Genomic DNA, 27454 nt, shown 5'->3' with positions numbered 1-27454 from the left:
TGATATACGTGGAAGTGGTGGATGGTTTGCGCACCTCCTGAGTCTGACTAAAAGTCCACTCCGAGTGCCTCTTTTCCGCAGGCTGAGTTTTGGAACAGCCTCTGCTATGAGTTCAATTACCCTGGGGGATACTAACTATCCGGTTCGGGAAAGTCTTATTCCTGGTCTTAATGCTGGTAATGCTGGTGAGTAACTGTCGCTCTGATATCCAAAAGTTCTTCCAGGCTGTATGTAATAACACAAAAATGTGACCCAACATGACCACGCGGGTCAGGCTTGCTTGACCAGCATCCAACCAGCACTGACCGTGCATGGATCAGCATACACCAGCATAGACCAGCTTGATCCCTGGCTGTACTAGTGTTTTGTGCACTAAGGTTGCTTTTTCATTCAGAATAGTTTGTGCAATGGTTTGTTCAAGGGTTGTTTAGCTTCATTTTGAAGGCTTGCTAAAGCATATCTCAATGAATTTGGATGTAAGCATTTTGAAGAACTCTTAAAAGATTTATTTGATAGATAAGGGTGGCAAGGCTATGCAACAGTAGCTGAGTAGAGTTTCCTGATGATAAAGACATCAAACGTAATACTCAGAGAGCCGTCGCTTTATCAATTCCTTTGCACGCATGAAGGCCTTTTAATTTGTTACAGTTAAATATCGCCAGCCAACGAGTGCCAATACATGAGAATTGTAAATAGGCTTACTATTGTATGCCATTTCCATGGAAACATCTCTCTCTCTCTCTCTCTCTCTCTCTCTCTCTCTCTCTCTCTCTCTCTCTCTCTCTCTCTCTCTCTCTCTCTCTCTCTCTCTCTCTCTGTGTGTGTGTTTTTCAAGGACATATTGAGAGGATAGCAAGGATAAAAGATAAAAGAAATCTACTCCAAAGCCTGTACGTCATGTCATGGATAATTCAATAAAAGCTTCTTTTTTTTTTTTTTTTAGGTCAAAGGGAATATATTCTCCCAATGTTCTGGGTTTCTGTTGGTGGTTCGGCCAAAGAGCCACATCAATTCAAGCCCCCCCTTTACAGGACCATGGAGCACAGGTAAGCAATCTATAGCACTCATTGTTTAATAAATGGTGTGTGTGTGTGTGTGTGTGTGTGTGTGTGTGTGTGTGTGTGTGTGTGTGTGTGTGTGTGTGTGTGTGTGTGTGTGTGTGTGTGTGTGTGTGTGTGTGTGTGTGTGTGTGTGTGTGTGTGGGTGCGTGCGCAGTGTGTCCGTTCGTGTGTGTGCAGTGTCTGTCCGTGTGTGGTGTGTGTGTGTGCATAGGGTGCGTCAGTTTGTATGTGTGTAGGGTTGGGTGGCACAAAGAGTGGCACAAAGAGACATTCAAATAAAAATACTGTGATTTTAAAGAAGGGAGGGAAATAATAGACAATGGAGAGAGAGAGAGAGAGACACTGACTGCCGTGGAAAAAAACCTCATGTATCCAACAGCACCTTTTAATGGGACACCTTGACAGCCTTGTCAAGATCCGGAACATCCAGGTGTCAGAATAAGACAGGTCACGGAAATTGTACTCTTTTTGTCCGACTGTCTCTGCAAGCATCCCCATCCCATAATACCTGTTCTCCAACCCTCACTTCAAAACGGCCCGTCTTGTCTGGCTTGTCACAAGAGGGGGGGGGGGGGACACAACGAGTCTTGCGCACAAGCTCAACGAGGCATTACATATCCGGCAAGGGCAGACGTCATGTGATAGTCCAGTCCATCACTATAAAGGAGCTTTTGGAAGGAGGGGGAATATATGAGGTCTGGGGATGAGCAGAGCATCATCTCAAGGAGTCGTTTCGCCAAACAGCATGGGCTCCGGGTAGAGGAAGTCATTGGCTTTCAAAGGCCTCTTTACTGTCTGTCTGAGAGGGCTCAGCACACATGTGTATACACATAGTGTGCTCACATATACACACCCACACCCACACACACTCCCATGCATAGGTACTGTAGGCATACATAATGCACACTTTGAGCAAGGCAGTTAACCCCTAACCTGCTTCAAGGGCCTGCTCTGTGCCGCTTGCCATGTGCCGCTTCCAGCTTTTTGGTGTGTGTGTGTTTGTGTGTGTAAGAATATGTGTGTGTGTGTGTCACAGGTGTGACTACTTCCCATTCATTCAGTTAATGCATCAAACATTTTCATTGTACAATTGAACTGATTATGAAATTTCAACGTGTGTGTTTAAACCCCCCTCTTTTTTATGTTCTAGGCGTCCGCCCACAGGAAGTGAATGCAGTCCGGAGGTGGAACCTGGTGTGCAGAGAGCTAATGGCATTGTTTGTTGAGAGCACGTGGATAACATAGTTGTTTGAGCTGTGGAGAACCTGAGAAAATAGACACGTCTCCAGGGCCACTTCCTGCCACTTCCTTGTTTTTTCTCCAGAAAAGCCAACAGTTCCTCTGCCAAGACTTTGTCAAACATCCCAATTAGCCATCTTACAAGAATGAGGCTTTTACAGTCAAACATCTCAATTTTCATTCCAAGATGATGCGGCACTTCAGAACAAGATGCCAAGCAGAATAAAAACTCACCTCCCACACCAGCTACAGAGAACCAAATGATATATTTCTCAGACTGTGCTTTTGGATACTTGTTTGCAAACTGGGTAAGTACTACATCCGTCTCTCTGACATTTGACTTTCACTGAGGGGGAAAAAAAGGGGAATAAACTGAGGAACAGTCGCTGTGGAAAAGCCAATGCGTTGGTACCACACCTTCGCTTAGCGCTGCTGGCTTAAAAGTGTCACTCCTTACACCTCTGTCACGGTTGATGTCATTTCATACATCTACCGTATTTGATTTCTCACCCCTATTTTCTGTTTTGATCAACTGAATTTACCATCCAGGTGGGTGATGAATTATGTCGACCACTCAACACCGGCTGTAACCTCACATCAAATCAACCACCAGAATCTCCTCACCAGTACGGTGTTGGCGCTCCCTCTCAAGGAGTACATAGTATCTCTCCCAGCTGGTATATGGACAGACACATGATGTAGCAGGCAATGCAAAGTCTCAGAATCACGTGAAGGTCATGTCTGTCACATCCAGAGTGTTTGTCTGTCGATGATTGTGTCTTGAAAAGCATGACTGAAAGAATTGGTTTTCGTTTTTGTTTGCAAATGTGGGATATTGACTTTCGATTCACATGTTCCTAAGCCACCAGGGGAAAAAAAGTCAAATAATCAGTCAATTCAAATCACTGGGTACTGTATAACAAAATGTTGCTTTTAGTGGTTTTGATCGTAGGTTATTATAACTTGTGTGCGTAAGTATAACCAGGAGTGATTTCATTAACTTCTTTAAATCAAGCCCAATTTAATTAACGGGTGTTTGTCATTTCAATTCAACCTGTTGCTAGAGTGCAGCATATTTTCTTATAACATTGTTTATTTCCTGAAACCCAATAGAACAGAAAATGCTCATCTCAAGACATGAATGATTGTTAACAAGCCAAGCATGAACCACCCTAGAAAGTAACAAAAAGCATTATGTCTGTCTACCTATTTCCCTCTATATTGGACTTTTATCTATCAGTCTATGGTGGGTACATTACCAAGATCACTTGGCTCAGACTCTCATCTCTCTCTCTCTCTCTTTCATCTCACATACCTTAAATAATAATACAGAATTCACCCACTGAGAACACACCTTGTGTAAACACCAAAAGCCATTTCCACTAAAAGCTAGAATGCACCAGTTCCCGTCCATCAATTTTGTGTCGTTTTCAATATCATTCAAGGTATTGGAGTATTAGAATGGTATTTCCTATTCAAGTCAATGTTTGTTGATGTGGATTCTGTTCGATTAGATAGATTCAAGTTGTTAAACGTCATAGCACAATTGAAAGATATATGGTGTGTAGAAATTCAAAGAGGGTGGCCAGTGTTGGGATGTGGAATTGGAGACAAGTGGGAGTGGAGCTGCTGGGCGGGGCATAGAATGATGGCCTAAAAATAAAGTCAAAATAAAACAACACAAAAAGTACATTTGAATAAAACTGAGTGGCAACGTTGTTACATCTAATGCTTGTTTGCCTGAGGCTGATGCCATACGGGTGTTTGTATGCATGTGCATATGCAAGTAGATTGCATGTGTAACAATTCAATAAAAAATAATACAATAAAAATAAAAATCTTTGATGGAGTGGACCAGCAGCCATATTGAGTGTACTGGTGACACATGCACGATTAGCTTTGTCCATTCTATTAATTTTATTTCTATGATTGGAGAAATCCATTTAGGCCAAAGGAGCCCACTCATTCCTCTCAGCATGCCCGGTGACCAGCGGGGCCACCCACCTCATTGATCACAGTCAGGTTTAAGACTCAATGGGGTCCTGCATTTGGCCATGTATGTTGTTAGGGTAATGGCTTATAAAACATTGCCTTTGATTTCCAAGAGACACACAGGGAAAACCCAGGCCTTGGAAGTTATAGGGGAGGGGTCGGACATCTGCAAGCTCAGCGCTAACCTGCACCCACTCTCCGAGAGGGGTTGACTAAAAGGGATGATCTGAGAGAGGTCAGAGTTCAAAGGATGCCAGAAAAAGAGTAGTGCGACATATTATCTCAACATACATTTTTTTCTTAAGACCAGCCCTAAGGCTATTGAGGAAGACATGAGACAATAGTAACGTGGATACAATAAAGCTGTCTAACTTCAATGGTTACATTGTCCCAGCTGGACATCCATGTTTAGCTGGATATATACACTCTAGCTGACCCTGGTAAAGTAGTTAATGTGGTTAATGGTCATGTAATATCCTGGTTCTGGATCCATTAGTTAAATTGGATGGATTGATTTGTAAGGTGGATCCATCATGGAGGGGATATAGAGAAAAGTATAGCATGCAATAAGTATTACCCATTGTAAGGGGATACTTTGGTAAACATGCTTTCACAATAAAAACTTTGGAGGCGAAGAAGATAACTTCAATTTTAGACACCTACATTGCCATTGCAGGACTGTAGATACAGCGCACACTGAATCAACTATGTTACACTTCACCCTCCTTTGACCTCCCCCTCACTGCACCAATTTGACCATCTGGGGTTCGAAGCCTGCTCTTTTAGCTAGCAGAGCTAAAGCTTAAGCATTAGTTCGGGGCGCTAACACAAGTCTTCAGGTCCAACACAGGTTGCCATGTTAAACACACATTTCAGGCCAGAGGTCAAGTATTTCTATTGGAAACCATTATGTTACAAGCAGACCTGGGGTTGACAGATTGTGGACTAACCTGAGGGGGAGGCAGCCCCCCGGCTCCAGGTGGGCAATCTGGCAGCATGATAGTCTTTTGAGGAGTGCTGCACTGGCAGTTAGGGGAAGGGTTGGCCATGCTCCAGGTCCCGTTGATTAAGATGTTGTTGATAGAGGGTTCCACTGAGGGAGTGGTCCATTTAGAATCAATGGGGACACACGGGAGATTCCTGGAGAAGGGGGGTGATGATGGTGATGATGAAGATGACTAACCATGAGAATCAAAATAGGAAATATCATGCCTTAGCAGGGGATTTCTCAACCGTTATCATCAGAAAGGCATAACATTGAAATTCAAGCATGTATACAGTACACTTACACAGTTTTAGAATACCTGTTTAGGCCTAGCTCTTTTTAAACATAGCGTCGCTCTCTAATGAAAACCTTTTTTATTTTGTATTGAACGCAGTCACTCCACTCAATGTACTCGGAACATTCCATGACTCTAGGAAAATAGCTCCTGAAGGTCCATAAAAGTTTCACTGTATGCTCGTTAATGGGAAAAATATGGATTCTTTTCTTCAATTTACTGAAACATTTCTGTTTTGGAGATGAGAGGTTTTCATTCGTCAGCAACGGTAGATGACAAATAACGTTATCAACACAACTACAGCATAGAAGTCTCCTTATCTAAAACAGGGAGGCACGGTAAGTGTTGTTAGTGCGCCGGCTGAAGAGTTAGGGAAGCAGAACAGCTTGATAAAGCATGTTGAACATGATCGGGCTTGACAGAGAGGAGATGGAGCAGTTATGAGATATCAGGTTCACTTACTATTGACAATATTATTCCAACCCCCTAACCGTAAAACAAGGCAAATCTGCACAATCCCAAAAAAAACACTCACCTCCGAGAACCCCAGAACGACTGAATGAATATATCAAATAAATGGTGCTAAATAACTTAGATTGATGTATTATTTCATCTCAACCATATACCGTACGATAGCGTGTATATGCCTTCGGTTGTACGCAATCAATATTTAGGATTTATTCAATGGTTTTCTTCACTGCATGGATATTGTGTTAGAACATGTACGAATAAAACGGAATGTAGTCTCTCGAGGAATTATCCTGCATGAGATACGCAACTTCAGATTTGATCAAAACAACAGCAAAAAATCCAAATCGACCAGGTTCAGCTTCAGATTTGGTGAAAACATTTTTTAAAATTTTTGCCCAATTCCATATTGACACCTACCCCCTACCCTGTATGCACTTTTGAGATCTGAAATCATTGGATACGAGTATCTGTCCACGTGCTAAGTGTTGCTTGTCACATGTTGCTCTCTATGCACTTATTGTCTATCTGCATTTATTTTTAAGTGTTTTTAATAACCTGCCCAGGGACTATGTTTGAACATTTTCCAGGTGGCTAAAACATTCACTACTGAAATTTGGATTCATGTGCATTGTCCCTGCAACAATAAACGTAATAAAGTAAAGTAAACAATGTGGGGACATTGCACCAAGCATTTCAGAGTGTAGCCATATCCAATTGAATCTCCCTTTCCATTTCCATCTCCACAAATCCCTTTCCATTTCCATCTCTACAACTAATAAGCACTTGATCAACACTTTATCAAATTTGATTATGTGCTTTGCACCCTTCTCCACTGTTCAAAATGAACAGATATTGGGCGGCTTGCTTCACTTGGAGAACTTTAAGGACAAATCTAGCAGGAGAAACACTGCAAACAAAACATATGCAGTAATAACATGGAGGGAGGGAGAGGTGTGTCAAAATGGCCGCTGGTCATACTCACGGTATAGGGTTGTTAGCCATGCAGCGAGTCCCAAACCCAGGATTGTTCACCAAAGAGTCCACCACGTGAGCAACCTCTGTATTATTTGGTGGTCCATCATTGCTGTAATGAAATTGGACCTTGTTAGTTAGACTCTAACACTATGCCTTACAGGAGGGCTAATTATCAACATAATCCAAAGCAATCATCTAATCTTTTAATTGCCCGCCATCTTGGACAAATAAAACATCTCCAGTCCCCACAATAACAAACATGTCTCCGATCCCACGTCTCAGCTTGATAAGGAACCAAGTGGTGGGTCTGCCGTTGACTGAAAAGCAAAATGTCAGGCAGTCCATGCTCAAAACAGTTGGATCATGCCCTGACCAAGTCAAATCAAAATGTATTTGTCACATGCGCCGATTACAACAGGTGTAGACTTTACCGTGAAATGTTTACAAGCCCTTAACCAACAATGAGTGTGAAGTAAAAAAACAGATAAGTGAAAAATAGAAAATTAAAGAAACAAATAATTAAACAGCAGCAGTAAAATAACAAGCGAGGCTATATACAGGGGGTAGTGGTAAAGAGTCAATGTGCTGGGGCACCGGTTAGTCGAGGTAATATGTACATGTCGAGTTAAAGTGACTATGCATTGATTATAAACAGAGAGTAGCAGCAGCGTAAAAGAGGGGTCTGGTTAGCCCTTTGATTAGCTGTTCAGGAGTCTTATGGCTTGTGGGTAGAATACAAAGCCTTTTAGACCTAGACTTAGCGCTCCGGTACCGCTTGTCGTGTGGTAAAAGAGAGAACAGTCAATGACTAGGGTGGTTGGAGTCTGGCAATTTTTAGGGCCTTCCTCTGACTCCGCCTGGTATAGCGGTCCTGGATGGCAGGAAGCTTGGCCCCAGTGATGTACTTGACCGTACGCACTACCCTCTGTAGTGCCTTGTGGTCGGAGGCTGAGCAGTTGCCATACCAGGCAGTGACGCAACCAGCCATGATGCTCTCGATGGTGCAGCCGTAGAACCTGTCACGAATCCCGCTTCCTGAGTCTGTGTTTGCCTGTGTTTCTGTCCTGGAGTGTGTTTCCGGTGTCCTGGAACGCACCCTGTCTGGTTGCCGGGCGAATTAGCTTGTTGGGAGATCGATGTTCACCCGCACCTGTATCCCATCAGTAATCTGCACAACTGTCCTGATCATCATCTCCCCTTCAAAAGCTCTGACCTGACATCCATTCCCTGCCGGATCGTTAGCCATGAACAGTATGTTGTGCCATAGTATCAGCCTCAAGTTGGATAGAATTTGTTTTGTTGTTTTTTACGTATTGCTTGCCTTAAACTTACCTCCGTTTGTTCTGTCTTCAGTTACTCACCCGGATCATTTACCCCATTCCCGCCTGGTCGTCGGAGGATTCCGCTACCCCATTGGATCCACCTATTTACTCCCATCAACTCACCACCGCTGCCCGCTACGCCACCTGGATATATCTACCCATTCACATTCACTTGTAAATAAATACTCACCTTCTTCCTACTCTCCTTGTCCTGGTCTGCTTCTGGGTTCGATTTTGAAAGAACGTGACAGAACCTTTTGAGGATCTGAGGACTCATGTCAAATCTTTTCAGTCTCCTGAGAGGGAATAGTCTTTGTCGTGCTCTCTTCACGACTGTCAGTGTGTTTGGACTATGATAGTTTGTTGGTGATGTGGACACCAAGGAACTTGAAGTTCTCAACCTGTTCCACAGGGGGTACAGGAGGGGACTGAGCACGCACCCATGAGAGGCCCTCTTGTTAAGGATCAGTGTGGCGGGTGTGTTGTTCCCTACCCTTACCACCTGGGGGCGGACAACCAGGAAGTCCAGGATCCAGTTGCAGAGGGAGATGTTTAGTCCCAGGGTCCTTAGCTTAGTGCTTTGAGGGCACTATGGTGTTGAAAGCTGGGCTGTAGTCAATGAATGGCATTCTCACTTAAGTGTTCCTTTTGTCCAGGTCAGTCAGGGACTGGTTTGAGTGCAAATGAGATTGCATCAAGTGAGGATCTGTTTGGGCAATATGCAAATTGGAGTGGGTCTAGGGTTTCTGGGATAATGGTGCTGATGTGAGCCATGACCAGCCTTTCAAAGCACTTCATGGCTACAGACGTGAGTGCTACGTGTCGGTAGTCATTTAAACAGGTTACCTTATTGTTCTTGGCCACAGGGACTATGGTGGTCTGCTTGAAACCTGTTGGTATTACAGACTCAGTCAGGGACTGGTTGAAAATGTCAGTGAAGACACTTGCCAGTTGGTCAGCGCATGCTCGGTGTACATGTCCTGGTAATACATTTGGCACTGCAGCCTTGTGAATGTTGACCTGTTTCAAGGTCTTACTCACATCGGCTATGGAGAGCATGATCACACAGCCGTCCAGAACAGATAGTGCTCTCATGCAGGTTGCTTGCCTCGATGCGGGCATAGAAGTAATTTAGCTCATCTGGTAGGTTTGTGTCACTGGGCAGCTCGCGGCTGTGCTTCCCTTTGTAATCTGTAATAGTTTGCAAGCCCTGCCACATCCGATGAGCGTTGAGGCTGGTGTAGTACAATTCAATCTTATTCCTGTATTGATGCTTTGCCTGTTTGATGGTTTGTCGGAGGGTATAGCAGGATTTATAAGCTTCCGGGTTAGAGTCCCACTCTTTGTTAGCTCAGTGCAGATGTTGCCTGTAATCCATGGCTTCTGATTGGGATATGTACGTACTGTCACTGTGGGGAAAACGTCGTCGATGCATCTATTGATGAAGCTGATGACTGAGGTGGTATACTCCTCAATGCCATTGGATGAATCCCAGAACCTATTCCAGTCTGTGGTAGCAAAACAGTCCTGTAGCTTAGCATCTCCTTCATCTGACCACTTTCTTATTGACCGAGTCACTGGTGCTTCCTGCTTTAGTTTTTGCTTGTAAGCAGGAATCAGGGGGATAGAATTATGGTCATATTTGCCAAATGGAGGGTGAGGAGAGAGAGCTTTGTATGCATCTCTGTGTGTGGAGTAAAGGTGGTCTAGAGTTTTTTTCCCTCTGGTTGTACATTTAACATGCTGGTAGAGATTAGGTAAAACGGATTTGAGTATCCCTTCATTAAAGGCCCCAGCCACTAGGAGCATTTTCCTGTTTGCCTATGGCTGTATATAGCTCATTGAGTGCGGTCTTAGTGCCAGCATCGGCCTGCGGTGATATATAGACAGCTACGAAAAATATAGATGTAAATTCTCTTGGTAGATAGTGTAGTCTACAGCTTATCATGAGATACTCTTGCTCAGGCAAGCAAAACCTTTGGACTTCCTTAGATTTCATGCACCAGTTGTTGTTTACAAATATACACAGGCCATCGCCCCTTGTCTTACCAGAGGCTGCTGTTCTATCCTGACGAAAAAGCTTAACACCCGCCAGCTATATGTTAATCATGTCGTCGTTCAGCCACAACTCGGTGAAACATAATATATTACAGTTTTTAATGTCCCGTTGGTAAGGTATATACGTGCTCGTAGTTCGTCTATTTTATTATCGGTTGATTGTACGTTGGCTAACAGGACCGATGGTAAAGGTAGATTACCCTCTCGGCGACGGATCCTTACAAGGCACCCGGACCGTCGTCCACCTTATCTCTGTCTTTTCCTCCTGCAAATGACATCAAGAAGCTCTTTTTGGTCATAAGACACGGTGGCAAAAACATTATGTACAAAATAAGTTACAAATAACGCGAAAAAACATACACAATAGCACAATTGGTTACGGGAGCGTAAAATGGCAGCCATCTCCTTCGGCATCATTAGTTCTATCCTGGTGGAACTTTGGGGGTTTAAGTTACTGGACTAGATACTGTAATCGGGATTTGATTAGGTCACTAAGGGCTTGGCTCACTGAATCAACCAAGATTAGGAGGATGGGTATATTTACACTATTTCCATCACTGGAGAGAGAAATTGGCCAAAAGGAAATTAGATCAACAGGAGTGTATATTGTATTGTTTTTATTTAAAGTAGTGCAAGATACCCAGCTAACATGCAACTGTGATTAGTGTAATGAAGGATGACAGAGTAATAATTTTAGGGCACTGGCATTTTGTTGAGAACATTACATTTCCAAATGAAAACATACCACTTAGCAGGTATGGATGAGAAAAGCTCTTGGCATTCTGAATGGAGCAGATGTCAACATAACATAAACTCTGTGTGTGTGCGTGTGTGTGTGTGTGTGTGTGTATATATGTGGTGTGTGTGTGCACGTGTGCATACAGTATGCTCCATCTGTTTGTTTACATCAGAGCACTCTACGGTACTTATGTGCCTGGAGGGAAAACAGACAGTTTACAAATCAATGTATACACAAACTCTGCTCTTTATCTTGGCTCTAAAAACACAGCATTTCATAAAGATCATAACTCGGGTCCAGCGTGGTCACTGTTGGCCAATGGGATTAGTACAACGTTTATAGGCTCATTTATCTCTCATGAAGGTCAGTCTAAAGTATATAATTTCCTCCGCCATAAGCGAGGAGAGAAATCGAAGTGGTTGATTGCAAAAATGGATTATGCTCAGCCATCTGTTTTACCATTAATGATAGTTGAGAATATGTCCCAAATAGCACCCTATTCCCTTACAGTGATCTATTTTTGACCAGGGCAGTACACTATATTTGGAATAGGGTGTGATTTGGGACACAAACTGGGATGAACAATTATTCAAGGTAACAAGACTATTGGGGGGACAAAATGAACACAGAGACACACTAGAACTAATCTTAGGAAAGTCTTACAGTAGTAGTAATAGTCCATTTAGATGCAATGAATTAGAACAAATAATGCAGATCTGAGTGTTGTAATACTAATGTAGCCGACGCCTACTCTCTGAAATAAAATATGGCTATTTATTGAAGAGGCATAATGCTCTGGCAGGAAATATGTGTTTCCTTGAGTGTAAAATAAAGTGGTTGCTTTCTCGTAAGACTGCCTTAGAAGAAAGAATGGTTTCTCATCATTACTTTGGTTGTATAACCTCCACTCCATGTCAGATGGATTAACTTTAACTTAAATATCATGGAGTAGGGATCAGATTGCACATTCAAATCACTCCTTTCAACTCCCCTCTCATCTGAGAGACGCATTGTATGGATATCACATTTTTAAAGAAATTTAAGTCTTAAGAATATTTTGTTCATGGGACAAGCCTAATCATGTTTATGTTTGAATCGAAAAGTGTCATCAATGTTCGACCATACTGTTCAAATACTCCATTATTAAGGGATACGAAGTTGCATTAAATTGCACGGCATAGATATGATGTTATTCATGTTCATTTTAAACATTAGGAGCATAACAATTGCTTTTTAAACCAGCCATTTTAAGCTGAATTTGCCAAATTTCCAGGGCACGTTTAGTTGACATTGACTATTTCAGCTGGAGCATGTACTATATACTCTCTCTGTCTGTATAGAACAGGATCGAGCCTGTTGTGGCTCTTCCAGACATCAAAGGGAAGTGTCTTAAAATAATTCACCACATGTCAGAGAAGTGAAAAAACTTCAGCTTGCTCATGGTGACACATACCAAGGCTAGTTTCTGGTTGTTCTGATGAATACTGCATATTTAATGTGGTGTAACAATTGCAGTTAAGACTCACTGCCTTTAGTCTAACTTCAACTAAGAAGGTGAAATTCTAGCCAGTGAAAAAGGCATATACCCGCAATTTCCATAGCAACCATTTAAATAGTTAGGTGGAGTCACTGCTATGAGTCACTCGTCCCTCAACTGACAGTGCAGGCGGAATCATTGCGGGAGCAGACATAAGACAATGCTAAGAAGGTGAATCTCTAGACAGTAAAAAAAAAACATACATGTGATTTCCATAGCAACATGTTAGAAGCCTGATAGTTCTGTTTAAACCGTCCAACTGGATCAATCTATTACAATGATCTCCCCTGAATAAAATAAGCAAACCTCCGTAGAATATCAATGAGCAGGAGGAGGGAACTCTATGAAATATTCAACATGTTTTTCACATTACTTCTATTTATTTTTATGTATTTTTATAAGCAAACCCCAAAATGCAATGCAAGAAATTCTCAAAAGAAATCTGTGTTACTGTAAGTATAAAAACCAACTTGCCAATATGTTACAGTATGTATAGAATATATATGGTGTCCATATTAGGACAGCCTCAATCTCAGCAGAAAATAAATCCAGCTTAGATTGAGGGTGTCCTTGTATAGACACTGTAAATATAAGTGTTTTTCTGTGACACTTAAACAAGGATGAAAAAAAAAACATTGTTAAACCAGCTATGCAACTGATTCCACCATTTTCCGTCCATCTACACCAGAGCTCAGATGGCATCCTTAAAAGTGTGTACAATTAATTATGCCTTGACATCTGGGATTCAACTCAGTGTTACTGTGAGTGAATGTATGTCTTCTGTCCATCAAATGGGCAGCTATAGGTCTCCTCATGAGATTAATAAAAATGTAACTTTATTTCTTTGACAGATTATGCGAGTCAGAGCTCAAACATTGGATCCTGACATGTACTGCCATGACAAGGCCGAAGCCAGATTATTACCCAGTCAGTATGAACACACTGGAATTTGTGAGGCATCTCCACTGCTCTCTTCTCTCCCCCAGAAAGACAGTAAATCTCAGTGCCAAATATCACCATATTGGTGCACTATATACAGAATAGGGTTGGCATTGGGGACACAGTCAAATTCATTCCAATATGCCAAAGTCTTTCCCAAAAAATGTCCCTCCAAACATTGGTACTAGTAGCAATCCACCTCCATCACATATGTGGTTTCTGCATTCAGATAAACAGTATGCCCATTATTCTTAACATCATAGTAGAATGACTTTATATTTTTTATAATTCTTTCTATCTGTCCTGCTCAGGTTACCCTGCTGAGTTTGCTACGTTTACACAAATGCAATACAAATCTCAGCATATTCACCTGTACTGATAAAGGTGTGATTATAAAGTCAGAGAGCATGACGTTTCAATGGCTCACCTGTAGAATGTCATCTGGGGCAGCCCGTACATCCATGGCTGCAGCTCCAGATTAGGGTACTCCGCAAAAGGGGGAATGATGACGGAAAAGATGAGAGACAGGCAGACGAAGACAGCTGGCAGAATCACCTGTGTGACATTGACATGATATCAGAATCTGCTGCAAAATTACACTTCTTTGGCAATGCCTTTTTTAGGTTTCCTATCCTGTGAAAACACTGCTACAGAAGGCCGATACAATGTGTTTAATATCAGTTCATGACAATTACTGACTATCCACATAACTTTCTTATTTAACTAGGCAAGTCAGTTAAGAACAAATTCTTATTTACAATGACGGACGACCGGGGAACAGTGGGTTAACTGCCTTGTTCAGTGGCAGGATGACAGATTTTTACCTTGTCAGCTCGGGGATTCGATCCAGCAACCTTTCAGTTACTGGCCCAACGCTCTAACTACTAGACCACCTCCCGCCCTGTTACATGCATATCTTGTATACAGTATACTAATCGGCTGGCGGGTACGAGCGTTGGACCAGTAACCGAAAGGTTGCTGGATCGAATCCCCGAGCTGACAAGTTAAAAATCTGTTGTTTTGCCCCTGAACAAGGTAATTAATCCACTGTTCCCTGGGCGCTAATGATGTATACAGTATGTTAATTAAGGCAGCCCCCTGCACCTCTCTGATTCAGAGGGGTTGGGTTAACTGCAGAAGACACAGTTCAGTTGAAAGCATTCAGTTAATCAATTGACTAGGTATCCCCCTTTTTCTTGTAGTGGGATATCCAAAGTCATATGTGTTAGAATACTACTTTCACCAGCCAACCAAATGAAGCATTTTCCCCGCAGAATCAGAAAAGGGGTGTAGTTTCATGTGTCGGACTGAGGCTCCCTTGAGGGAGCATTGAAGTGTTATTGCGCAATCCAAGTAGCAAACGCTGGGAGTGATCGGGGATAAAGATAATAATTTGTCTTTTCACTTGTCATGCGTTTTCATCCAGAGTGGAATGTGCTGTACTGGACTACATACTTACAATTCAATTCAAACTAAGTATCATTACCACAAATCTGCTATGGATGGGTTTGGCCTTGGAAAGAACAATGCATAAGCAGAAAATAACTCATCACTACTATACAATATGGTAGTGGATCTTTGATGGTATGGGGTTATTTTGGCTTCCACTGGTCCTGGAACACTTGTTAAGGTCAACGGCATCAAGAACTTTACCAAGTATTTTGCCAAAAACCTGGCTGCCTCTGCCAGGAGGCTGAAACTTGGCCGCAAGTGAATCTACCAGCAACCTTTCAGTTACTGGCCCAACGCTCTAACTACTAGGCTACCTGCCGCCCTGTTACATGCATATCTTGTATACAGTATACTGTATACTAATCAGCTGGCGGGTACGAGATAACCCCAAGCACACATCAAAATTCACCCCATAAATTGCTTGAACATAAAATCAACATTTTGCAATGGAAAGATAATCTGGAAAGATTATGTATGGAGGCATGGTGTAAGATCTCTCCCAATGTGTTCTCCAATCCCATTAAAAATATTTTAGAATAATATAATTTCCCCATGTTTTTAATCGCTCAGCATATTAATTTTTATGTCTTTTTAACTCATCTTTACCAAGGGATCCAATCATTTTGGACCACACTGCATATAAATCGTGTGTGCATGTGGTGTATGATTGCATACATCTGTCTGTCTTGTGTCGTGCATTTGCATGTGCACGTGTGCTTGCGTAGGTGTGGAAGACACGGAGAGGTGAAATCATAACATCCAACGCTACTGTAGTAACATCACTCCACCCCTACCCCCATCATCACCCCCACCCTCTCCGTTACAATCCACAATGAAAGTGATGCACACAATCAGACATGAGACCAAACTCTTTTATACCCTCGTCAATTATAATGCTTGCCGTTTACTTGTTTTGGCTGCCTTTCATGTCTAAAGAGTTTGATTAAACACTTTCAAACACTTGCTTTGTCAACTGCCGCCTCCTTAGGCATAATGCATTTTGCACTGTTCTCTTTTCCTGCCACCACAGCATCCCCCCTTTTCTCTCCTCCATGTAAAATGTTCCCTTTTCATTTCCATTCTTGGAGCTGACAAAAAGGTCATAGACAGAATGGACAATATCTTTCATCGTTAAACACTTGTACTGCTAGATACTCCACTGAAGAGGGAGGTTTGCTGAACTTAATTAATTACATGCTGCAATTTCCGGAGCCCATTCATACAATACAAATGAAAAATGCTATATTTACATCAGAGTTCTATGTAAATGCGGGCGCCGCTAAAATAATAGTCTGCGACAACTGAAAAGCCTCTAAATGAGATAATCCCGAACACACACACTTTCTCTCAGACTGTAATTGTGTGTGGCATCTGGTAGTATTTCTTCTGTGAACACACGCCAAACAATAGAGAAAAGTAATTAAGTTCACAATGTGCTCCATAGACTATGAGTTTATCACACTCTCAAATTTGGTGAAACATGGAAGATAATAATATTAAATGGGTACAAACACCAAAACGAAATTATAATGTTTTCAGATTCACTGTAAAAAATAACTGATTCATTTTATTACATTTAATTTGAGGGCAGACTGGCTAGTTGGCATATTTGGTAATTGTTTTTTTATTAGGATCCCCATTAGCTGTTGCAAAAGCAGAAGCTACTCTTCCTAGGGTTCACACAAAACATGAAACATAATAGAGAATGACATAATACAGAACAGCATTAGACAAGAACAACTCAAGGACAGAACTAGACACAGTACATTTTAAAAAGGCACACGTAGCCTACATATCAATGCATACACACAAACGATCTATGTCAAATAGGGGAGAGGCACACGAGGTGTTTCTTTATCCATTTTTTGAAACCAGGTTTGCTGTTTATTTGAGCAATATGAGATGGAAGGAAGTTCCATGCAATACGGGCTCTATATATTACTGTACATTTTCTTGAATTTGTTCTGGATTTTGGGACTATGAAAAGACCCCTGGTGGCATGTCTGGTGGGATAAGTGTGTGTGTAAGTTGACTTTGTAAACAATTTGGGATTTTCAACACATTAATATTTCTTATAAATAGAAGAAGTGTTGCAGTCAGTCTCTCCTCAACTCTTTGCCAAGAGAGACATGCATAGTATTTATATCAGCCCTCTGATTACAATTAAGAGCAAAATATGCCTCTCTGTTCTGGGCCAGCTGCAGCTTAACTAGGTCTTTCCTTGCAGCACTGGACCATACGACTGGACAATAATCAAGATTAGACAAAACTAGAGGCCGCAGAACTTGCTTTTAGGAATGTGGTTTCAAAAAAGCAGAGCATCTCTTTATTATGGCTATACCTCTCCCCATCTTTGCAACCACTGAATCTATATGTTTTGACTATGACAGTTTACAATCTAAGGTAACGCCAAAGTAATTTAGTCTCCTCAACTTGTTCAACAGCCACTCCATTCATTACCAGATTCAGCTGAGGTCTAGCACTTAAGGAATGTACCAGATACAATGCTCTTAGTTTTAGAGATGTTCAGGGCCAGTTTATTACTGGCCACCCATTCCAAAATAGACTGCAACTCTTTCTTAAGGGTTTCAGTGACTTCCTTAGCTGTGGTTGCTGATGTGTATATGGTTGACTCATCAGCATACATGAACACACATGCTTTGTTTAATGTCTGTGGCAGGTCATTGGTAAAAATAGATAAGGGTAGAGGCCCTAGAGAGCTTCACTGCGGTACACCACACTTTACATGTTTGACATTAGAAACACTTCCATTAAAGAAAACCCTTTGAGTTCTATTAGATAGGTAGCTCTGAATCCACGATATGACAGAGGTTGAAAAGCCATAGCACCCAAGTTTTTTCAACAATAGGTTAGGGTCAATAATAGCAAAGGCGGCATTGAAATCAAACAGTACAGCTCCCACGATCTTCTTATTAGCAATTTATTTCAACCAATCATCAGTCATTTGTGTCAGTGCAGTACATGTTGAGTGCCCTTCTCTATAAGCATGCTGAAAGTCTGTTGTTAATTTGTTTAAAGAGAAATAGCATTGTATTTGGTCAAACATTTGTTTTTGTGAACCTACTAGCTTGCCTATCCAATTGCGTGAGAAAAGCACAGGGCCTGTGCGGTGCACATATATAGGTAGCACATGCTGCATCAGATATCCAAAAGAAAATTGCATCCAACATGCTAAATGCTAATCTTAAAATATCTGATGTAGCATATGTCCTAAAATGTCCTAACACCGACCTACACATAAAACAGACCATCAACCATAGAGGTATATGATACACTATTAATTGTGTAATATTTCATTCTATGCCATCAACAGGGATTTTGATATGCATCATATTCATGCCAACATGTTCTCAATCCACCCTACCACTCACACTTGTCTTTCTTGCCAACACTGACTTGGCTTATAACTACTTTTATCAAGAACATTTTTTACTTACTATGACTGTGATTGGTCATGTCCAAATACCCATACTAGTGTTCTAAATAGTAGGCATGTGAAAAAAAATGTTTTATAGTATGTGAAATTTCAAAAATGTATTATGCTTTAAATGCCAGGATGTCATAGTCATTTCTAATTTACATCTAGTAGAATTTGTTGCACACTATTGAGGAAGAGAGTTGTCTTTTGAGAGCCACGTGTATCTGACCACAGCTGATAATCAGCTGAGAGGAGCTCTGTACCAAAATGAAGGTATGGAGGGAATCAACACAACTGTGTATTAGATGACACATTCTCAGTAGGATGAGACTAGTATGCTGATACTTGTAGCTTGCTGTATTAGTTTTTACTAAACAGTACATTCTAAATAGTACGTAGTACGATTAGTACACCGTATGTAATTTAAGTAAGTAGTAGGCAAGACAGATTTCGGACAAGGCCCTTGTCTCACATTGCTATGTTATGATGGATTCACTAACCGTAAGTGCTAAATTCTGAATCTTCCACATTATACAATATACAATGTTGGCCTTTAAATTATAAACAAGGTTAATTGACCGGAAATAACAACAACGAAAATAAATTAGACTAATTCAGCTAATAACAAAGACTCACTGCAATACACAGGCTAATTTGATCACTAATAAGAGTTAGTTAGCAATTGATGGAACATTTCAGAACACCACAGAAAGCTATTTTATGTACCAACTTAAGTAGATGTAACCTTGTTACCATTGGTTACATATCTGAGAGGAAGTCACCGAGTGCAGCTCAACTCATCAATTAACCGACTGGTGAATCACAGGAAAATAGAGAAACTGTAGAACAAAGCGACTGGAAGGTCAATGTCGTAAGACATTATAAAACACAGACTATGTTCTTTCAATTTCCTGTATGCTGCCTTGTAAATTGACAGAATTCACTTTTCAATGAAATTGTCGATGTAATATGAGTTTACAATTATATAAGGATGTAGAGACTCCTTTCTTTGTGGGTAAAAGTTGTCGTGTCATGGGCCTGGTTTCCCGCATTCAATATTTATTTGTTTTTAAAATGACTGAAGTGTGAAGTTAATACCAATTGTTTGGCATAGCACACAAAAGTATGACTAAATATCTGTACACTTTGCCACAAACTACCGTCAGTGTTCAATTTATACATTAACTATTTAGTGTACCAAACGTGTCTTGAGGGTGCCCAATGTTGAAATTCTTTCATTTGCCCCCCTTGTCACTTGAACCATGACTATTGTATTCATCCCTTTGGGTGCAACAATGGTTTTAAGAAAACAGCTTTGATGCCAACAACAGAATCTAAAGTTTAACACTATGAACATTCTGGGAAACAGAGGCCTGGCCCTGAATGATATCTATGTGCATCCATTGGAAGGAGGGTCATCAGCAGTGAAGGCAGAGGACATCCATTTTGAATCAAGCACAATGCTTCCACACACAGCTCTGGGATAACCTCGGAAAGACATCGCAATCAGTCTCAGGTACGTACGTCGAGTTCCGATTCAGTCACCTGGGCTCACATGACACAAGAGCTTGCCTCCCTACCACTTCCTCAAGTCCACGTACTTAACCGTCCATCTCCTAACTTTCGTCCCCATAAATCACTTCATTTTGAGTCTCATCTTTTGAATTCCCCACCGGCTCTGTTTAAAGAGATTACCTCACGCCACATTCATATAAGCTAACAATGGGAGCTGTTTACATGACGGTCAGGCCCTTTGTCAGCCCCGCAAGTGACATGAATGGGCAGGAAGAGAGGTGGAACGAGAGGAAGAAGGAGGGAGGAGAGGAGCCATGAAACAAAGGTTGCGTCCCAATTGGAATCCTGTTCCCTTTAGAGTGGACCACTTTGGATGAGGGCTCATAGTCAAAAGTAGTGCACTGTATAGGAAATAGGATTCCATTTGGGACTCACTTTCACTCCACACACATCTCCCCTCGCTAGCTAACAAAACATAGTCACGTCCGGTATTGACAGTGACTAATGGTATGATCGGTATTGCAGCGAGTTACAGAGGGAAGTGTGTTCTAGAATTCGGCAGGTGGTAGGTTTACACACAGGCGAATAGGAGAAGTGGAGTGGAGTACTTCATGATGATGGTGTCTTTGGAGTGTAATTAATTCAATGTCGTGGTATCATTCATCGCTGATGGGGTTGCACCATGTCTACACACGTGTTATGAATAAAGATTTGCATCAATATGATTATTAGTGGATCAGAGCTCAAAATAAATGACAAAGAAACAGAAAAGCTGAGTTTGTACGTCAACAATTGTGCATCATCTCTGACGAAAAGTAAATGTAAGGTGTCATGTAAATAGATAACCATCTATTGGTTCTGACTCTGAATTAAAATAACTCACAAAACGATACGGACATACACTTTACAGCTAATAGCAACCTGCCAGTGAGCTAATTGTTATGATAATCTTATTTGATACATAACTAATGAAACCACATTATTAGCATACTAACAAATTAGAAGAAAAAAAATCATAGACATGTCTTTGCCTTTGAGGTTCCTATTAATTTAAAGTGGAAACCGTTATGAGAGGAGACAGGAAGTTCTCATAGCTGGTGTGTGTGTGGTGTGTATGTGTGTTTGTGTGTGTTCTAAACAGATTTTAGTTTACATTACAGAGCATCTCTTAAAGTTGTGATGGGCTCTGTCTCCTTGGCAGATAAGACAGATAAGCCCTTCAGATAAGATAAAACATCCACTTTCCTTAAGAAACGTATAATACATTCTAGGTTTGTTGCATACATAGGGACTGAGCATTCGTTTTTCTCCTCCACAGATTGAAGAGTTGGTAGTACTTTCATATCTATTTGTCAAACTACTTCCCCCTACGGTACGTAGCCACCTCTTTTTACAATATAATGGATTTTTTCATGACACTACTACACTTAAGGGTATAGAAAACAGAGGCGTAGAGAACTGTGAGGTTTGTGTGTGGTCATTACCTGAGCAATGATGCCTTTGCGGCTCCTGCGTGCGTGGTGGAAACGTTTGATGAAGAGGGCCAGGAATTGTCTCCGGATTAGTTTCCATCCCATTATCACACTGGAGCCCTTCCCATTCACATTGGCAACTCTCTCCACATCTAAAATGGATGGCATACAAAATGTCTACAATAACACAGATGATTCATTGCATTTTAGGTACAATACAGTGTTCATGAAATGAATGAAAACCATCTGACAATCTGTTAGGCTCTTAGGTTTGTAGGAAGCCAATGAAAATGTTTTAGCCTCTCTCACAGTGTAGAAAATAACACCTCAATAACACTATCTTAATGAGTAAAACAAGGCCCACAAAATAAGCAATGTGGCCTCTTATCTGTCTAAAAAGTCCAAGAAAAGTTTTTTTGAAAATTGTGAAATAAAATGTGTTTCATAAGTGGGCTTGCTCAGGAAGAAATTGTAAAGGAGGTGGGCAATTTCTGATACTATTGCATCGTGTAAAATGAAAACCTCATGCGTGGAATATGAATTGAAAGGGCTATGGGAATTTGTTTGGCTTTCCAAAATGGCCGCCAGTTTGTGGAAAAGCTGCACCTGTGTGACAAATTGACTCTGTTGCCAACCAATGAGAGCAAGAACTGGAGCAAGAACTGTCACAATGACTGACCTTTTGCGTCTTCTCCGGTGTTAATTGTCAGAGAGCAGCAAATAATAAGGCTTCGTGAAAACATATTAATGTGTGTGCCAACTTCTTAGGGATAGGCGTCTTTCGTGACACAAGGCATTGACGGGACAGTTGTAAATCATGCAGCGCCGTGTGTCACGATCGCAGGTTTTTAGAGAAACAACAAATGTTGGTTCATATAAGTGTCTTATATCACAAAGATTAAATTCTTGTTAATATAACCACACTGTCCAATTTACAGTAGCTATTACTGCAAAAAAATGCCATGCTATTGTTTAAGGAGAGCTCATAACAACAAAACACTGTTCACAGCGATAGGTTTGATAAATTCACCTCTGAAGGTGAAATGTGTACAATTTTGTATTTCCACTCGTTCAATTCGCAAAGAAAGGAATCTGTGAAAATCTAACTCTAAACGTTGTTTCAACCAGTCAAATCACGTTCGTATTTATTCCTCAGAGATCCTAGAACGTAACCAGACTTCACTATATCATTAGGTGTGCACTGTACTATATCCTATAGGACCCCAAATTTGGTCAGAGAGCGTCGCATTCTTGGCGCGCCGATGACATGGGCGGTCTTCACTTGATTGACTGTAACTTTGTCAAATAAGCACCAATCGGGGTCAAACAGAGCTAGATAGCCAATGAGCTGGGCTTTTTGGGAGTATGCGGAAACCCCGTATCTGTCGCAAAATGTTGCTGGTAACCTTGTGCGGAAGCAAGCCTTTTCCTTTTGGACAAAGTTACAAGAATATTGAAGTTTTCAAGTTTTGAAAACTGTGTGTTTTGCGAATGATGAACTTACAATAGGACTACTAATACTGGAAAAGCAAAATCAAAGTCCAAGTATAGAGATTTGATGATATTCTTGCAGAAATATGTAATGTAAATGTAAATGTCTCCTTCACGATTTGCCCAAATGTACCTGGGTGACTTCACACTAAATGTCATGAAGCTTGCTCATACTTCAAGTTATCAGTCTGAAACTTTGAACATACACTGAATAACAACCAGAGTGATGGCTGGATTTGGGACGTTTCTGTTGCATTTCAAAGATGGTGGTATTTTCATCCACCAGATCTAATGTGTTATATTCTCCTATAGTCAATTCACATTTCCACAAACTTCAAAGTGTTTCCTTTCAAATGGTACCAAGAATATGTATATCCTTGCCTCAGGGCCTGAGCTACAGGCAGTTAGATTTGGGTATGTCATTTTAGGCAAAAATTTGAAAAAAAAAGGGGGCTATCCCTATTAACATTTTAACTCGGTATACTTACCCTCCACTCTGCTTGTGAACTTGGCTTTCACTTCAGCTTCAGTTGGATCATAACAATAGACAGGGAGGACAGAAAGAAAACAGAACATTACCATTCATTTGCAATAAGACATCATGTCTCTACCTCAGAATAGGCCTATTTTTTTTCTTCTTTAAAAAATATATTATTGAAAGATAAGCACATACCCCTTTTCCCAGTCACTTTGTCTGAAGTGTTCCCTACATTGGTCAGGCTTTGCCGTTGCCGCTTGGATTCCCTTGAACTTCTTGTCTTGTCTCTTACCAAAGGTGCTTTGTTATCTAAAATAACACACAGAAGGTCAGTTGTATTGGCATAAGCCATTTACCGTTTTGAATACCATACAGAAATAATAGCAACCGCTTGTGGCCTATACAGTGTCATATTACTTGCTAAGGGCAATATCACACATCAACATGATAAAGGTATATCGTGATATTAATTTGTTCTTCCTGGGTCTTCAACGGTGGACGGGCTTCCAAATGTATTAAAATTTGCTTGGTAGGTTAAGGGTCCCAGAACATTCAGACATGGCCCAATGGGCAATCAAATCAAATCAAAGTTTATTTGTCACGTGTGCCGAATACAACACCTTACAGTGAAATGCTTACTTACAGGCTCTAACCAATATTGCAAAAAAAACTGTGTGTGTGTGTGTGTGTGTGTGTGTGTGTGTGTGTGTGTGTGTGTGTGTGTGTGTGTGTGTGTGTGTGTGTGTGTGTGTGTGTGTGTGTGTGTGTGTGTGTGTGTGTGTGTGTGTGTGTGTGTGTGTGTGTGTGTGTGTAGGTGTAGTAAAGGTGGTCCTTCTGTAGCTCAGTTGGTAGAGCATGGCGCTTGTAACGCCAGGGTAGTGGGTTCGATCCCCGGGACCACCCATACGTAGAATGTATGCACACATGAATGTAAGTCGCTTTGGATAAAAGCGTCTGCTAAATGGCATATATTATTATATTATTATATTAAAGAAATAAAACAACAGTAAAAAGAAATGTGAAAATAACAGTAGCAAGGCTATGTACAGACACCGGTTAGTCAGGTTTATTGAGGTAGTATGTACATGTAAGTATGATTAAAGTGACTATGCATATACGATGAACAGAGAATAGCAGTAGCGTAAAAAGAGGGGTTGGCGGGTGATGGTACACAATGCAGATAGCCCGGTTAGCCAATGTGCAGCAGCACTGGTTGGTCGGTTCAATTGAGGTATTATGCACATTAATGTATAGTTAAAGTGACTATGCATATATGCTAAAACAGAGAGTAGCAGAAGTGTAAAAGAGGGTTTGGGGGGTGGCACACAATGCAAATAGTCTGGGTAACCATTTGGTTACCTGTTCAGGAGTCTTATGGCGTGGTGGTAAAAACTGTTGAGAAGCCTTTTTGTCCTAGACTTGGCACTCCATGTACCGCTTGCCATACCCTCTGAGGTGCCTTGCAGTCGGAGGCACAGCAATTGTCGTACCAGGCAGTGATGCAACCGGTCAGGATGCTCTCGATGTTGCAGCTGTAAAACCTTTTGAGGATCTCAGGACCCATGCCAAATCGTTTTAGTTTCCTGAGGGGGAAGTGGCTTTGTAGTGCCCTCTTCACAACTTTCTTGGGGTGTTTGGACCATTCGAGTTTGTTGTTGATGTGGACACCAAGGAACTTGAAGCTCTCAACCTGCTCCACTACAGCCCAGTCGATGAGAATGGGCGTGCTCGGTGATACTTTTCCTGTAGTCCACAATCATCTCCTTAGTCTTGGTTACGTTGAGGGATAGGTTGTTATTCTTGCACCACCCGGCCAGGTCTCTGACTTCCTACCTATAGGCTGTCTCGTTGTTGTCGGTGATCAGGCCTACCACTGTTGTGTCATCTGCAAACTTAATGATGGTGTTGGAGTCGTGCCTGGCCATGCAGTCGTGGGTGAACAGGGAGTATAGGAGGGGACTGAGCACGCACCCCTGGGGAGCTCCAGTGTTAAGTATCAGCGTGGCAGATGTGTTGTTCCCTACCCTCATCACCTGGGGGCGGCTCGTCAGGAAGTCCAGGATCCAGTTGCAGAGGGAGGTGTTTAGTCCCAGGTTCCTTAGCTTAGTGATGAGCTTTGAGGGTACTATGGTGTTGAACGCTGAGCTGTAGTCAATGAATAGCATTCTCACATAGGTGTTCCTTTTGTCCAAGTGGGAAAGGGCAGTGTGGAGTGCAATAGAGATTGCATCATCTGTGGATCTGTTTGGGCGGTATGCAAATTGGAGTGGGTCTAGGGTTTCTGGAACAATGGTGTTGATTACCAGCCTTTCAAAGCACTTCATGGCTACGGATGTGAGTGCTACGGGTCTGTAGTCATTTAGGCAGGTTGCCTTTGTGTTCTTGGGCACAGGGCCTATGGTGGTCTGCTTGAAACATGTTGATATTACAATCAGGGACATGTTGAAAATGTCACTGAAGACACCTGCAAGTTGGTCAGCACATGCCCGGAGCACACGTCCTGGTTATCCGTCTGGCCCCAAACCCTTGTGTATGTTGATCTGTTTTAAGGTCTTACTCACGTCGGCTACGGAGAGCGTGATCACACAGTCATCCAGAACAGCTGATGCTCTCATGCATGCCTCAGTGTTGCTTGCCTCGAAGCGAGCACAGATGGGATTTAACTCGTCTGGTAGGCTAGTGTCACTGGGCAGCTCGCGGCTGTGCTTCCATTTGTAGTCTGTAATAGTTTGCGAGCCCTGCCTCATCCGAGTGTCGGAGCAGGTGTAATACAATTCAATCTTAGGCCTGTATTGATGCTTTGCCTGTTTGATGGTACATCACAGGGCATAGTGAGATTTCTTGTAAGCTTCCGGGTTAGAGTCCCGCACCTTGAAAGCGGCAGCTCTACCCTGTAGCTCAGTGCGAATGTTGCCTGTAATCCATGGCTTCTGGTTGGGGTATGTATGTACAGTCACTGTGGGGACGACGTCCTCGATGAACTTATTGATAAAGCCAGTGACTGATGTGGTGTATTCCTCAATTTCATCGGAAGAATCCCAGAACATGTCCCAGAACATGTTCCATGTTTGACCCCCCCTTTGTTCAAGGTCACATTATTAAATTTCGGTTAGTCACCTGTCTGTGGAATTTGTTCAGGTTATGTCTCAGTTGTTGAGTCTTGTTATGTTCATACAAATATTTACATACAAGTTTGCTGAAAATAAACGCAGTTGACAGTGAGAGGACGTTTTATTTTTTTCTGAGTTTATTTATATGTACATATTCTCATTCACCCCTTTAGATTTGTGTGTATTAGGTAGTTGTTGGGGAATTGTTAGATTAATTGTTAGATATTACTGCACTGTTGGAACTAGAAGCACAAGCATTTCGCTACACTTTATTAACATAACATTAACATCTTCTAATCATGTGTATGTGACCAATAAAATTTGATTTGAATACTCTCAAACACACAGTAGTGTTTGTGTCTATACTGCATATCATCAGTCCACGATTAAACTATTCTACTACAATTTACATTGTAACTGTCACGCCCTGGTCGAAGTATTTTGTGTTTATCTTCATGTATTGGGTCAAGCCAGGGTGTGGCATGGGGTTTTTGTATTGTGGTGTGTTTTGTCTTGGGGTTTTGGTGTGTATGTATTGGGATTGTAGCTAGTGGAGTGATCTAGCAAAGTCTATGGCTGTCTGGAGTGGTTCTCAATCAGAGGCAGGTGTTTATCGTTGTCTCTGATTGGGAACCATATTTAGGCAGCCATATTCTTTGAGTTTGTCGTGGGTGATTGTCCTTAGTGTCCTTGTTCCTGTCTATGTTAGTTTTCACTAGTATAGGCTGTTTCGGTTTTCGTTACGTTCTTTGTTTTGTAGTGTTTGTGTTTTAGATTCGTGTTACGTTTTTTGTTCATTAAACATGGATCGCAGTCTACACGCTGCAGTTTGGTCCGACTCTCCTTCACCACACCTAGAAAACCGTTACAGTAACCACCCCAAA

General features: G+C 41.6%; 1 protein-coding gene across 2 annotated transcripts in view; it reads right to left on the bottom strand.

The window, feature by feature from the left end:
• Positions 1-27454, bottom strand: part of LOC118391988 (phospholipid-transporting ATPase ABCA1-like) — a 291273-nt gene that overhangs the window by 104167 nt on the left and 159652 nt on the right. For both annotated transcript variants that reach the window (XM_052459513.1, XM_052459512.1), the window contains exons 27-32: positions 23656-23769; positions 23471-23506; positions 21504-21643; positions 14041-14168; positions 7026-7127; positions 5243-5432 (exon numbers count right to left, since the gene is read on the bottom strand). In XM_052459513.1, the coding sequence (XP_052315473.1) occupies positions 5243-5432; positions 7026-7127; positions 14041-14168; positions 21504-21643; positions 23471-23506; positions 23656-23769 (710 nt within the window). The remainder of the gene's footprint in view (positions 1-5242; positions 5433-7025; positions 7128-14040; positions 14169-21503; positions 21644-23470; positions 23507-23655; positions 23770-27454) is intronic.

The sequence above is a fragment of the Oncorhynchus keta genome, chromosome 13, assembly GCF_023373465.1.
Source record: "Oncorhynchus keta strain PuntledgeMale-10-30-2019 chromosome 13, Oket_V2, whole genome shotgun sequence".
In the NCBI taxonomy this organism is placed as follows: Eukaryota; Metazoa; Chordata; class Actinopteri; order Salmoniformes; family Salmonidae; genus Oncorhynchus; species Oncorhynchus keta.
The sequence above is the reverse complement of the archived record's forward strand: the minus strand, read 5'-3'. Positions and strand labels throughout refer to the sequence as shown.